This window comes from Euprymna scolopes, chromosome 5 (assembly GCF_053919585.1).
Source record: "Euprymna scolopes isolate OS-2025 chromosome 5, ASM5391958v1, whole genome shotgun sequence".
NCBI classification, from domain to species: Eukaryota; Metazoa; Mollusca; class Cephalopoda; order Sepiida; family Sepiolidae; genus Euprymna; species Euprymna scolopes.
The window spans coordinates 83946974-83963384 of record NC_136486.1 but is presented as its reverse complement, the minus strand read 5'-3'; the positions used below and the strand labels follow the sequence as shown (position 1 = coordinate 83963384).

At 30.9% G+C, this 16411-nt stretch overlaps 1 protein-coding gene across 15 annotated transcripts in view; it reads right to left on the bottom strand.

Moving 5' to 3' along the window:
• The window catches only part of LOC145276902 (uncharacterized), a 296930-nt gene that overhangs the window by 44015 nt on the left and 236504 nt on the right, over positions 1-16411 (bottom strand). For 7 of the 15 annotated variants that reach the window (XM_080128348.1, XM_080128358.1, XM_080128349.1 and 4 more), the window contains one exon: positions 15754-15804. The exons of the other annotated variants lie outside the window; for them this stretch is intronic. In XM_080128348.1, coding sequence (XP_079984474.1) covers positions 15754-15804 — 51 coding nt within the window. The remainder of the gene's footprint in view (positions 1-15753; positions 15805-16411) is intronic. 15 annotated transcript variants of the gene reach the window in all.

The window sequence follows — 16411 nt, the reverse complement described above, 5'->3', positions numbered from 1 at the left end:
CTTGGCTAGGAGTTACCCTGGCCATTCTTTGCTGTGGTTGGTTAACAGAATTCAGTTTATTTTCTGTCTTCCAGACTACTTTACTGTTAGGAGTCATCTTTTAATGTTATTGACTTCTCTCTCCAACGTTTTTCCTAGTGTCGATTAGTGAGTTCAACAGTGATTCGCTAAGGTCAAGCATTATGCAGAGAAAGGATCACAGTAGTAGGTTGTGATGTACTGCTCGTAGATCTTCTTACTGGAGTCATTGAGACCAGGAACATAGTTCACTCTGCAATCCTTTCGAATTTTATCCTTCACACACTGCCATACAAAGAATTAAAAAAATTCATATCCACTTGAGACAGATAGGTCTTGGTCCAATGCAAAGTTTCTCAGTTAGCTATAATAGTTGAATTGAGGCTTGATCTTGCTTATAGGCTGGACAACTGGTTGTAGCTCAACTACAATGGGACAGTGCTGGAATTTGGGTATTGGTTGTTTTATAGATTTCTTAAAATTGTGTCTGACTTCGGAAGTAACAAATGCTAAGTTTACTATAACCCCATAATCCTTCTTCCAGCGCACATTGAGAAAAAAATGGTTTATCCTCGTTATTTTTCAGTATGGCTAGCTCATGGGATAGAGCCCATTTTTAGAGAAGCTCTCCGTTTCTATTGGTGCAATCATAGCCTCATGTTGTATTATGGCTATTGAAGTCACCAATAATCTGGTGAGTGTCCATAGCGCAGTTGGTAGGCCATTTGAATGGGGCTGTTGTACATAAATGGTACTTCCATACACTGCACTAGCATGGAAAATGACTAGAGACATGCCTGGAATTCTGGCTGGGGAGGTTGTTTCATGTGTAGTATGGAGGCACAGGATGTCAGCCTTGAGATTGGATTAGCATTGAAACTGATAACTTTAAATAGTTAAGACATCTCTGGGGCCGAAGGTCCACTCTTTTACTACCACCGTTTTTTTTTTTTTTTTTTTTGGCTACAATGAGTGCATCTATTGGTCTCTTGAAAGATTAATGGGGACGCCATGGGAAGGCTTGCTACATGTTCTAATAGTAAGTTGTTTTCTGTAAACTAAGAGGTAAATATTTAGAAGTACTGTTTTCAAATAGCAGAAGATTAATTAACATCAGTCAATCACCATTTTGAATGAAAAACTACAGATTTACCAAAATTTTTACTTAACACAGTACTCAATAAGTCGTGGGCCTGAGATATAGATGACAGTCCTAATAAAAGATTTGGTACTTGTGCATTTAATGAACCAGACGTAACTCAGCATTTGCTCGGCTTTGTCCGGCGCATGACGTCAACAGCCGGATAAAACCGAGCGTTGGCGATAAAATAAAAACAACGCTACAACAAAATAACTGTACAATGAAATTGTAAAATGTAGAAACATAAAAAAATTAAATAAGTAAAAAGCAAAAACCTATCGTTCATTCATGTTTTTTTTTTTATTATTGTTTGGAATTATTTTCTGTTTTCAAAATATATATATATATATATATATATATATATATATATATATATATATATATATATATAAAAAACAAGTTTTTTTTTGTTAAATAATAGGAAACTTTTTTTTTTGTCTAAACTGTTTTTTTTTTTTTTTCAATTTTTAATGTAAAAAACATTGTCTATGTCTTAAACACGTAAAAGTTAATCTTTTTTTTTTTTTTTTTTGCAACTCTTTATGTCAAATAAATGGAAAAAGCCTAAAAAAGTGCAACAAAAAGCATTTTTTTTTGGGGGGGGGGGGGCAGGAACAAGGATTATTTGTACATTTTTTTCGCCAGAAACAAGGACTTTTTTTAATTTATTTATTAGTGGAAGGAGGGTTTCGGCGTTCCTATTTGGTACAGTGACCAAGAAACCCTTCTTTTCGGCGGGGTCGTATCCACCGAAGACCCAGACCATCCGTGTCAGAAGTCTGCCGACGTTGTGTTTTCTGCGGTTATAAATGGACTTGTCGGTTTCTACTGTATGGCCTGGGCCTCCAATCTGCCGGGGATTCCTAAGAAAATAATCCCTGGCTGCATATATCACGCAGGAAAAATTTCCAATCCACAATTGTGTGGCGAGAACGTAACCCACATTCGCGATGGAGATTTTTTGTAGATGCCATCTCGAACGCCCATAAGTATATTATTTTTAGTATACATGCGATGGTTAGTCGGGATTTTGAGAAGAAGGTCCCAATCCTAATGGAGGTCCATCGACGACATGTTACACTTCTACACCTCCAACCGTAACCGTCGGAAAGGCTTGTTCCCTTTGCAAGTACACAATCCTGGCCAAAATGTAAACACCTTTTCTCTTCTGCCAACAATTTTCGTTGAAGTTTAGTGCAGCCTCTGGGATCTGGAGCTGGTCCGCAAGGTTTGTAATATTCATTATTATTTCGTCAGTTATCTTTTTAAAACAAAATTTTTTTTTTAACTCTCTTCAAATAAGCGCTTCTTGAGTTGTGACACTCTTCCAATTGATAGCGAAATTCTCGTCTGCTTAATCGGCAACGCTCGGTTTTATCCGGCTGTTGACGTCATGCGTTGGACAAAGCCAAGCAAATGCTGAGTTACGTCGTCTGGTTCGTTAAATGCACAAGTACCAAAGATTTTTTTAATTAAACACTTTCAAATGACATGTGTCAATTTGAATCCAATCAGATTATTTCTTTAAAAATTTCAAAACAATGGAATAATCTGAATTTCATGTGTTGATAAAATATTTCTATCTGATGGGAAATACTATTAAAGCAAAATGTTATTTGGATTCTTCTACATTCAAACCATGATTAAAAGATAGTATGTGGACTTAAAACACGATCGTATAGACACAAATTACGAATGCTCAAGTCACTCAAATTCGGCAGCCGTTTCAGAAAACATAAAAAACGTTCACAAACTCATTTTGAATGATCATAAATCAAAGCTATTTGAGTAATTGAAGATATTAGAAGGCAACATATTCATTGTTTTGCATGAACATTTGTTAATGGGAAAATTATGTTGAAAGTGTGTGTGGCATTTGCTAACAATTAATCAAAAACTACAATGTGTCAACAATTCAGGGCATTGTTTGAATCAACATGATAAGCAAGAGTTTTGCTTCAATATGTGAATGGATAAAACATAGATTTATCAGTTAACATTAGAGACAAATCAGCTATCAGCTGAGTTGAGAGCAGCAAGCGTAAGCCATCCAAAGCAATCAAATACGCAAACATTAGCAGGCAGGGTTTTGAACGTTGTATTTCAGAATTCACAAGGTATTTTGTTAATCACTTATTTGGAGAAAGAAAGAACCATCAATAGCAAATATTACATAGCATTATTGGGGATTTGAAGGAAGAAATTTAAAAAAAGGCGACAAATGAAGAAAAAAAATACTCCTTCATTATATTGCAAGTAGATTAAAACAATGGAAATGAATTGCACTTTGAATTTCTTCTGTACCCAACCTATTCCCCAGGCTACTAGCTGTTTGCAGACTTCAAAAGAATGCTCCAGGGAAAGAAAGTTAACTCCAATTAAAAAAGTGATACTGGAAACCGAGTTGTATTTTGAGGCCAAAGATAACTTGTTCTACAAAAAAGGCATTGGATTGTCAGAGAGGAGTGTTGGAATCAGTGTATCACCCAAGAACAAGATTATGTTGATGAATAAAGTCAAATTTTGTGTGAAAGTTGTTGTTTTATTAGGCCCGTAGATTTATTAAGTGATATGTCATGTGATAAAAAAAAAACTTTTCATGTAATAAAAATGATGGAAAAATGCTGTGATGCAAAGAACATTGCAATAAAGCTTGATAAGATTAGCCAAGTTGATCATTATGAATGCAAAACAATAAAAAATAAACTCTTCATACACAATATAATCAAATCAAACTTTAGCATTTATTTCTATGCATCTACATTTAGAAAAACTGGTTAATTGCCTAGGTTCAACTTTGTTTCAAAATAACATTCTTAAGATGTCAAAATTGTGCGTTACAGCATTCTAGAATGCTGTTTTTATTTTTTGTAAGGCTAAACAAGATGTTTGAAAATTTTAATTCAGTCATAAGTTGATTAAAGTCAAACCAACTAAGGTACAAATATAAATATATTTTCTACCAGAGATATTAAGTTGAAACTTAATAACTCTGGTAAAAGATTCTATTGCAGCTGTAAAATACAAAGCAAGGGAAAATGTTCAAACTATCAGAAAAATGGTTTTATAATTATTTTTACAAATGACGTTTATTATATTTAGTAAATTATATTGAGCAGATTAAAACTATAATTATCTAAAGCTGAATTAATGAATGTTTGTTTATCTAAGGCTTTTTTTTTCAATTACGCAAAATGCATGTTAAATATTTCGTTTAGGACTGAATTATGTTCAAAATCAAAAAAATCAATTGCAATTTTTCTAATTAGCAATTAACTCATTATCCATCACCTTTTTCCTATATTACCATTTCAAATTCTACAAAAAGTTTTCTTGAAATATTTTTATCTCTTAATCAAACATGAAACAATTTTTAAGTTTTTCAGTGAAAAATAATTTGTTTCTTAAAAAAAACAATACTATAAGTAAAAAAATATAAAATAATAAAAATTAAATGTAAAATAAAGTTCATTGAAATCTCAGAAAAAAATAACAATTTCACAAATCAATTCAGCTATCCAATTCATAACAGAACATTTATGTTTTTAAAAGAAACAAAAAAGAATTATAACATAAAAACATTTATATTCTTAATAAAAAACAATGTTAAAAGTGCTTATGTGTGTATAACCTGAAAATAATAGAAACTATTAAATTATTTTTAGAATATTTCTCATAAAACTTCCACAAAATTTCTTCAACTGAAATAAATAAATATTAAAAACAGTTTACAAATTGATGACTTAAAAAAATAATCCTTAATAACGCATGCATATTTTAGAATTTATAAACAAAATGGAGATCAATCAAATCAAAGTCAAAATATTTCAATTGTTGGTGTAAGTTTATTAAATTAAAAAAATATCAGCAAATCAAAATCTATAACATATCTCCGCTGGCAATTTCTGCAATTGAAAACTATTAAATGAGAATATTGATTATATTACAAAATAACAAACGTCATGATTAAATAAAATTAAAAAAAAAAAAAACACAGAAAAATAGTGTTTAATTATACATTCTTTAGAAAATGATTGAAAAAAAAAAATGATTAAAAATTTGACATAAATAACCAAAAATGACAAAACAAAATATTAAAGTTTAAAAAATCATGGCAATATAAACAATTTTTATAATTCACTTATAATTGTTGATGTTCTTTTTTTTTATTGAGAAAGAGAGAACATATGAGTAGATGTTTCTTTGTAGATCTGGTTTAGCTTTTTTCACAAAATATCAATCCATTGTAGATCATTTAATAGTAACACTTTAGTTTTAATATAAATAGAGGTATTTCTGTGTGCAATATTTATTGTAGATGAATGTCTTGTCATTTTATTAATAGCTGGGAGGAATTATGGGTTCATACCATTTAAAAATAGCATTAAGCAACATATCTAATAGAAATTGAAGTTACTTTGCTAATTTCTTAGTTGGCAGTTGCCAATCTTTAAGACAGAATTTGTTTCTGACACAATAATTGTTTGACAAAAAGATTGCCTTTATAACATCCTAAGTTATTGCAGAACAGGCTTATTTGTTGCCAGTCACATAATTTTTGCTTTAAAGCAAGAAAATAGTTATTCCTTTGAAGTAAAATTGGAGGAATATAAAAAAAATATATATATATTTCAAAAGTGATTAAAGAATCTGATATTTTCTTGGTCTTTTGGCTCGAAGCAAAGTGTTCAGATACTACACTTCATCTTTTTTTCCTTCGATCAGGGTAAGAGAAATCCTTCTAGACTGAGGCCATTTTTAGTTTTTATCTCAATTGAGAGTGCTCCTTTTTAAGGAGCTGGATTTTTTCCACATTAAATCTCATGGGGAGACAAGTAAATAGGGAGATACTATACTTGGAAAATGAAAGACACACACAGTGCCTTGGATCTCTATGTAGATATATGTAACGAATAAAGCCAGCCTCTCCAACAAATTATACACATTAACAAATCTCTAGAATTGGTTGAGGATGCAATAGTGCACTAATAACAATACAGTGAAGCTCAATTTTTGTTTTTTTTTTCCCCTAATTTTTTTGTTGTATTTTCAGCCCAAACAAGGCACAGTACCACTTTGATGTAGGAAGCTACTATCTGGGGCATAATTTGCAGAGATACTATGTAGGGAGTTGAGCAGCAAGGTGTCTGTTTACATTACAGTTGAACTTCTGCATGTCAGTGCACTCAGAGAAGCAGGAACCTGGAAGGGAATTCTAAAGTCTAGCAGTCCAAGGGAAGAAACTATTAGAGTAGAAGGCTTCCTGGTGCAATCATGTGGATGCTGTCAGACCCTGGGTGTGGCAGCAGGACTCGGTGCCAGCTCACAAGTCCAAAGAGACCCAGATTGGCTGCAGAAAGAGTGCTACGACTTTGTAGCCTTCTCTCACTGCCGCCCCCTCCTTCTCCGACCTGAACCTGCTGAACTGCTTTATTTGGTCATATGTCGAAAACATCACCAATATGACCTCTCACAACACCAAAGCCAGCCTGATCGCCGTTATCCACTGAGTATTCACCGAGCTACTGCTGGCACTTGTGGAAAAGTTATGCTCCCAGCTTCAGACCTGTATCGATGCAGTGATTGAGGCTGAAGGCGGCTACAATGAATAGATGTCAGCTAGACTACATAATCACGTTAATTGAATTGATTTTTTTAAATAAAAAGTTTTAAAATAAAGCTGTAGTGTTGTTTTCTTTAGGGCGACAAATTTATTGTTCCACCCTGTACTTGTAAAAAAGGCAGAGAGATGCAACAGTTCATCGATGGGATGGAGGTTGAAGCCTAATTGACAGGTTGGTGATTCTCTTGAACCCTGTCTAAAAGGGAGAGACTAATAGCAGATGCACAAGCCCAAATGTGGCAACAATACTCCATACATGGGTGAATGGTGGCCTTGTAGAGGTACATGATACTATCAGGTGTAACTTTCTAACATGGTGGAGAGCCCACTTTCTTTGCAGCAGTCTTGGCAATGCCCTCAATGTATCAGTTCCAACTCATGTTCTCTGAACATTAACCAGAGAAATTTGAACAAAGTACATTCAGGTAATGTATAATTAGACATAGCTATTAGTGGTTGAGAAGGTCTCTTGTAATTATTAAAGGAAAGCAGCATTGAATGTTACCATCCAATTTTGTCCCCATTCCATAACAGTCTGGAGGTCTTCTTCTAGGGTTTCTGCCATTGCCTTGGATATGTGTCCATTTGTTTTCCCCTTGTGCCTGTTATAGAGTGTGGTGTCGTCAGCAAATATACCCATCTCAGAGACAATTTTATCAGAGGTTATTTATGAATATCAGGAATAATAAAGGTCCAAAGATCGACTGCTGAAATACACCCACATTTCATTAATCCCAGATTTTTTGGGAGATGTAGGGAAGATGAGGGGGTTTGATGGTTGGAAAACCCAAAACCTGCAATAATTCTACCTTTTTCAAAAGTGTACAGGTTTCTTAAAAAAAAGATTTTTTTATAAAATAAATGTTAGTTTTGTTAAGAAAGTGAAAGAAATGTTATTTGGGTTTACATATTTGAATATTAAAAAAGTGTCATTTTTAAACAAATGATTTTTTTTTATTGTGTTGATCATCTAACCTAAACAAATTCAAATCGAATGATTAAAACAATAAAAACAATGATACTGGAATGCACTAAAAATGTTAATAGCACTGAATCTGTAAAAATCAGCTGAAAATGAAAAAAAAGTAATCAAGTTATTTTTATGGCAATTATAATAGCATCAATAATAATATTAATAGTGCTTTAATGAAAGAAATCATAAATTCAGAATATATAGATGTATGCTTGAAGTGACCCAAATCATTAAAAATGTATAAAAAAGAAAAGTGGAAGCACTACTAAAATCAGGGCATGTGAGAATTTAACTAACAATTTGCAAAGTGCAATACATGCATTATTTGCCAATGTGTAAATATAAGGAAAAAGCCAAAATGAAATTCCAGCAACTAAGTGTTAAATGTATTGTTAGTCCAAGTTGGCAGAAATAAATGCTAATAGCAAGTCAAAACAGGAAAATGTGACCATTCACTACAAAATAAAATATTTTTTTATGATTCATTTATCAATTAAAGTTTTTATTATTATTAACTATTTTACTTATTAACGAATATCATTCAGTAGAATAGATTCTATTTTTTTTTTTTTTACAATGCCAAAAAAGTATTTATTATGCAAAGATGAAAATATAGAACTCTACATCAAAAATAAAATTAGTGAATATCTGTAAGATTCGGCCTCTTTTTACTCTGAAATTGTATATTAGGTTGATTAGTTATTATTTTTCAAGTAAATAATATGAAATAATAAGTAATAGTATTGGAAAGAACAATATATGAGCATCGACCAGATTAATAATTAAATAACTATAAAAAAGTGAGCACTAAATGAAGAGAATATGAAATAAATTTATCTTTACAAAAAACTAACTAACAGGCTTTGGCCACAATATAGTGAAGTCATTTTAGATTTTAATTTTTATTTGTTGGGACTTAAGGTAGATAACTCCTATTATATTCATTAATCTAATGCCAGTACAAATGTTATTGACTACTAATTAGTGTGTTTGGCACTCAAAACCACCAATATGTTAACTACCAAAGATTTTTATGCCTGACATAAAAAAATTAATATTCCCTCCATCCCTTTTTTTAAAATAAACTTTTGCCTACATTAACAAGAAAAATGAAACAACTCTGGTTTTCCTTATTTAAAAATTAAAATACCTACCGAAAAGTAATGCAACTATTAAAATGTAAGATAATTATCCCTAGTTTGTTTATTAAAAAGTTTCATAAATAAAAAAAAAAAAAGTAAAAATCCTATTATACATTAAAAAATACATTTTGCTGACGAGAAACGAAACAATTATTTTTTATGCTTGTTTACAATGCCATGAGCATACACGAAAGTTAAGGTCAACCAGCATCGATCAAAAGCTGTTCTTTTTTTTTTGCCCATTTGATTGGATCCTTAAACCATAAATGATCTTAATACAAGAAGAAATATAATTTGGTATACTTTGTTCTATAATCAAATACTAAAAACTAAATTCTCATTGAAAAACAATGCCCTGTAATCAATCCTAACAAAAAATTGTTAAACTTAAAACTGTCCTATAGTTGGTGCAAAAACTTTGAGATGATAATAAAAACACATAATAAAATAATAAATAGGAGCAGTAGAAAAAATAAATTCTATAAAAAATGTGATCAATATAGCAACAATAAAAATAGCATCAAAAAGAACAAAAATATAACCACTAAAAATAGCAATAACATAAACCGGAATGGACAATCATCCAAACAGAAATAAAAAGTAACAATGAAAGGAAAAGTTATAACTGTAGAATTCGTGCACCTTTCCGACCTCAAAATAAATGCTTAACCAAAAGCATTGTTTATCAAGCTACAATATTTGCTAAAAAAAAACCCTGAATTGAAAATTCTGTTGAAAAAACCTAAAAGAAGGATTACATAGGTATGACTTCTCAAGATTTTAAAACCAAATATATACGGCCATAAAAGCACATTCAATAAGAAAAAAACACTGAATAAGAATAACACTAGCAACCCATTACTCAGAGCTTGAAGAAAATAAGTGCTCACCAACAGTCAAGTTGAAAATAATACAACAGGTCTGTAGAAATTTAGATGACCTGTGTAGAATATGTCTAAATGGGATATCTGAGATTCTATTAAATTGTAGAAGCAAAACACTGTATACAAAGAATAACCTTTAATTGACAATAACATTATGAGAAAAAATATTAACTCAACTGATCAAAAAATAAGAATACTCAAAGCATGCATGTGTTAAGATAAGTTCAACTATTAATTTGAGACATAAGCGGGAGGGGCATTACCCTATACAAAACAGAGAAGAATAGGAAATAGAAGTCAGCTAAACCTTGTCTGAGTGAAGCCTACCCATAAGCTGATGAAAACAAACCTGGCAGGAATAAAAAATGAATCTGATTGGTTAGCTAGCTAAACTAAATAGCATATGTATACATTAACATATCAAGTAACACAAATTCCATGCATTTTAGCCTGACGATTCCCTCTGGGGATGAAATGTGGAAGATTCTGTGTAGTGTAATTGCCATACATTTTCATAACTTACTATATATATATATATATATATATATAGTAGAAATGGTAATTAATAAAAACCTGAAGTTCTCAATACTGTTGTAGAGCAAATATGCGTTTTATTTTTTATTACCATATTTTTCTGTTAAGTTACTTGGCCAAGATCAAAGTGTAGTATCTGTTCTTCAGATGCGGCACTTCCATTTCTCGTTCTCTTTCAGTGGAGGAGAAATCCTTCACAACTGAGACAATTTTTATTTTTGTACCTTTTCTCCACGTTAAAAAACGACCCTGGTGTCTAACTCTGTCCCGTGGGGAGGCATTGTAAATAGGTACATTATTGTTTCGGCTACACGACATGACGGCCAAAAAACGGCCGTGTAGTCGACACAATAATGTAACTTAACAGAAAAATATCGTAATAAAAAATAAAACATATATATATATATATATATATATATATATATATATATTTATTGGACATTTTAATATGCTTAAAGAAATAAACGGTAAGATAAACATCTTGAAATTTAGAATATAGACCTTTTATCATTTACATCGAGCTCCATAAATTAAAGGATTGGTATAAATAAGTATAATTTCCCATAAACACACATATGTCCAAAGTTTCATTTCATTCGAACAAAACACTTCGAAACGGGGCCTAATTAGAGTCAGGACCCATTTTTTATGGGTCGCCCTGTATATATGGCATATATATAGGCATAATCACATTGACACACCAGTTCCCATTAGACCAAAGTTAAGCAACATTGAGCCTGGTCGGTACCACAATGGGTGACCATTTAGGAATTCCAAGTGATGTTGTCTATTTAAAATGTTCACACTTTTACTGCTTCCTCCTCCTCCTCCTCCTCAGTCCACTCCAATTTAATTTAAAGCTAATTCGTTTTTTATTGCCTATAAAAAATACTTACTTCTCTCCTCCCAAGACCCAAAATTTAACCTACTTTCTCTGACCTTTTTTTCTGCACACATAGAATGTGTTTTACTCTAAAAACACCATTATTATAAGTACCCTTAGAGCAAAGATCAATCTAAAATAAAAGATTGGGACTCATGTCAACAGTGAATTGTGTATTAGAAGTCAAAAATGTCTGGGTAAATAGGTTGCATTTTAGTATTATACAGACAGCACCCCCCTCTAAAAAACAAAACAATGAATGTTAAGTTGAACTGAAGTGATCAGAAGTAATGGGTGATGAAGTATGTAAACAGACAATAACCACCATTGAATTTAAACAATAGTAGCTCTGTGTGAGCGTGTGTGTGTGTGTGTATATATATATATATATATATATATATATATATATATATATTCACTTTTATTTAAATTTAGGTATTTAATTATTATAGTAAATAATAATGTCAGCCCCTTTAAGAAACTTGTTTCTTATCAGTGAGCACTTTCAGTTGTAATATGCGTAGATCATCATATAATGACTAGATCACTCTGACACTAAAAGCATTTAAAAAGAATAAATGTTTAATTTCAACTGTATCTCTCACAGTTGTCGGTAGCCGAGTGTTTGGGTCCTTGCTAATGAAGCCAGACATGACTTCTGTAGTCAGGGTTCGAATCTCTCAACTGGCGTTAATCGTGACACCCTGCATTGATGATTACCGAAAGGATGAAACACTAGTATCTGTAGGTATTTAATTATTATAGTATACAATTATATATATAACTGTTAAGGGGTCAAAATTAAAAAAAAAAATTGACCTCTGCGGTCTCTACTAAATTATGCAGCCAATTTTTGTTGTAAGCATTTGAAATTTTACATAAAGTGTATTCAGACAAATGCAAGCTTTTTAATCGGTTTTTAGCAAAAAATATGGTTGCCAAGGAGTCAAAGTTCCAAAGATTTGATCTTTGCGGTTGATAGCAAACTATTCAACCAATTTTAGGTCTAAACATATGAAATTTTATATAAAGGGTATTCAGACATGCAGCAAGCTTTTTAATTAGTTTTTGGGCGAAAATTTGGCTGCCAAGAGGTCAAAGTTGAAAGAGTTGACCTTTGCAGACTCTACCAAACTCCTCCGCCAATTTTGGGTCTAAACACTTGAAATTTTAGATGTAGGTTACCTGGACACGAGTCAAACTTTTTAATATATATATATATATATATATATATATATATATATATATATATATATGAGAGAGAGAGAGAGAGAGTATTGGTCCAGTAATTCAAGTAATATCTATCTCGATTATATATATATATATATATATATATATATATATATATATATATATATATATAAATATATATATATATATAAATAATCGAGATAGATATTACTTGAATTACTGCACCAATACTCTGCCTACCTGGATTTATAACCCCGGAGGACATTGTACTCCTTCCGATAATGGACTGCCCAGGTTGTATCAAATTCCTTTTCCTATAATTATTTCCATATAATTATCATTCACCACTCAAAAAACTATTTTCAATATTTGTGTTGAAAAGCAAAATAAGTGTCTATTCACAGCTGAACATTTTGCTAACCGCATTTCATTTCCTCTGATGATATGAGCCTTTATTGAAAATCCTTTAAGGAAATAAACATAACCCCTTCTATATATTCCTTTTCTCAAACAATAAATTCTTAATTCGAATATATGTGTCTATATGTTGTTTTTTCAGAATACAGTACACAGAGCCCCAACAAAGCCGGGATGAACTGCTAGTATATATATATATATATATATATATATATATAAAATGCAGAAATAATTCAAAGATAGCATTAATATCAAGGTTAAAATTATTAACAAAAGAACCAAAATTGTTTACTTTAGTTAAATTGAATGTATTAGAAGTGTAAGTAGTATCGATTAATTTCATTAATAATTTTTTAACCTTAATATTTTAGTGTGTGTGTGTGTGTGTGTGTGTGTGTGTAGAAGAGAAACTGATGTAGTTTGCTTGAAGCATTGTATTTTATTAAATATTACTAATAGAAGGAAATTGCAAATAAAAAATATAAAAACACAAAATCTATAGAGAAAATATAGAAGGCAACAAAAAGATGAAAGTGTTACCTGTAAGATCTTCGTTTTTATATATTTATTCATATTTATTCACATTCATCATAGATTAAACTTATTCTAATTCATTTTATTAAGCTTATTCGAAAAATTGTTTTCAAATAAACCGGAAAATAATGTTTACATAATAACCTTTAACTGCCCATTAGCAACAGTAAGTCACATTTTCAATGCAGTTTTTGTGTTGTTAACTAATTATATAAACTTATAAATATAATTTTTAATCAATACAGTCTTATATACAGCACATAAGTTCTTCTAAAAATAACACAAAAATAAACAAAGAATTAAAAATAAAACAACCGAACACATTTTTTAAAAATTTCCTTTTCAACAGCTACATATTGAATGTGATTTACTAATCTGTTGCTGATAGGCAGTTAGAGGGAACTATGTGAACACTTATTTCCAGTTTATTTGAAAAACAATGCAGCCAACAATTCTAACATATGATGAAGAGATTCATTACTTCTGAAATATTAGGACAAACATAAGTAAATATTAAAAATATATACTATATTATATGATCTTTAGTATATTTTTATTTTTCTCCTCATGTAAATTAGGAGGAAAAGTATGCTACCTAGTATTAAGATAAAAAAGAAATATTTTCAAGTTTAATTTAAATTGGTTTTCAACTAGCTGAAGTATGAAGATGCCATTGCTAAATGTTTACATTTTTTATGAAACACTATATATATATATATATATATATATATATATATATATATATATATATATCACGTTTCTAATTAAGTCAGTAAGGAAGAATATAGAAGTGAAATTTTAGTTGAGCAGGAAAAAACAAATCAAAATGAATTATAGTTGTGCAATAATATAGCTGAGAAAATAATGGCAAAAAATAAGCTAACGCAAATCAAATAATATGTCAGATAGACTGCTATTTGGGTCTGAAATTCTGACTGACTTAAATGTTAGATAGGATTTTACTATTTATATACAACAAATTAAGACATGACAAATTTATGACCAGGCACAAGAACTGCTCCTGCTGGTTTATCTATTTGTATGACTTAGGTAACTGATTCCAACAACCTGTGATGACAGAGAACCAGACATAAACACTACTTGCCACTGATTCTATATTCAGCACAAAAACAACAAAACAAGGTTAGTTACAATAATCAGTCATAAAAATTATATGGAATCAAGTGTTTATTTTTGGCAAATATCTTTTCAGATTTTATATGTCGACTATTGTGATTAAATCCATTTTGTTGTTCACATGCTGACATTGCTTGAATATAGAATTGCTGTAAACTAATTTTCTGATACAACTATGAAGTGGAATTCAAGTTGGGTAGAAACAGTACAAAAGATGACCATCAAAAATTCAAACAATGAACAAGTTAATGCCATTCACAGTATGGTTTTAGATTACAGACCTGTTACTGTTCAACAGACATTTAGTTTCAATAGCTTGTTCCTAGTTTAAAGTCTACACTCTTTCTAAGATCTGTTGACAAGATAAGTTTCAAGAATGCTGAGGCCAAAGCACAAGCTGGAAAAGGGGTGGCATTTCTAGGACAATTCTTAGTTTTCAAACTAACCCTAAGAATTTCCACCACAGATGAATAAGTCAAATTGAAATCTGGCTTCACTTACTTTATTCCTGAATTAAAAATTCAAAGCAAAGAAGTTCAAGCAGGCAGCATCCATTGGTAAAGGTGATGGCTTTTGTTTTTTTCAAGGATAATGCACCCATTCACACAGCTTTGCAGTAGTTTTAAAGAACCAACTATGACTTTGAATTACTAATACGTCTCTTTATTGACCAGATTTGGATCTATATGATTTATTTTCATCTTTTAAACTCAAATCTCATCTGCCAACTGCCATTGTGAAAACAGTGACGAGATCATGTGTGTGCTATTGAGAAGTTTTGGAGGATGAAGATGCCAACTTCGTCCATGATAGGATCACAATGCTTGAGCATCTTTAGGACAACTACATTTATATGAAATAGGACTATATTAGAAATATCAAAAAACTTACTTCTCAGATTTATTCTGGGGGAGGAGTAGAAATTTTTTAACAACCCTCGGATGTATAAGATTATTTAACTAATGCTAATAAAATTATTTTGAATATATAATTTGTCACAAATATGTAAAGAGAAAAAAATATAAGAATTGTAAATTTAAAAACAAGATATTAATACGATTAAGTTTTTAATGATATTATTCTAATCATTATTATGCATTTGCTAACAAAGGAAAAAATGTGAGAAAAAAAAGAAAATTTAGAAATCTGTGAATATCAGCTTGCACAAAAAATCTTTTAAGAAAATGCAGTAACTATTTTTTTATTTTTTTGTTTTTTGTTGTTGCTTACTATAGAATTAGAATTGCGGGTTAGGGTTAAAAAAGTAACCATTCACCTGGTATGGGTGTAAAGGCGCATGCCAGGCACACACTGATGACAGCATATTCTGTAAAATACACAGCAAAGTGGAGAAAAGCCAATTCCATTCATATTCTATCTGAACAAACAATCTAGAGTTTTCATTAAATAAACATTTGTCCTAAGATGATTAAAGCGATTTTCGATATTCTTACATCACAATTAAAAACGCAAAATGTAAACACTAAATTTTGACATGCATATTAATATTTCAAAGCAAAGATCTCTGTGGATACTTTTCTACATAAAAAAGAACAAGAACATTTTGTTGAATAAATGACAATCATGATATAACATTACTTAAATTTAGTTTCTATGTAGCATTGGAGCAGTGGAGTTTCTGACAGAAAAATACCCCCCCCCCAACCTTTAAATTAAAATGAACAATTTTTACACTATGAGAATCTAAGACCTACACTTAAAGTCAAAGATGAGAAATTTGCTGAAAAAAAAAAAAAAAAAAAAATGGGAAGAGGGCTAACTTCCAACTGTAGAGTAGGTTTAAAACGACTCAACTTTCAATGCAGATGCCTTAAAAAATTGCAAATTCTTCAAACTTTGTTTAAAGTTGAAGCTTTCATTTCAACAAAGTTATTAATAGTTCAGTAAAGTCAATCATTCAAGTTACATTTTTC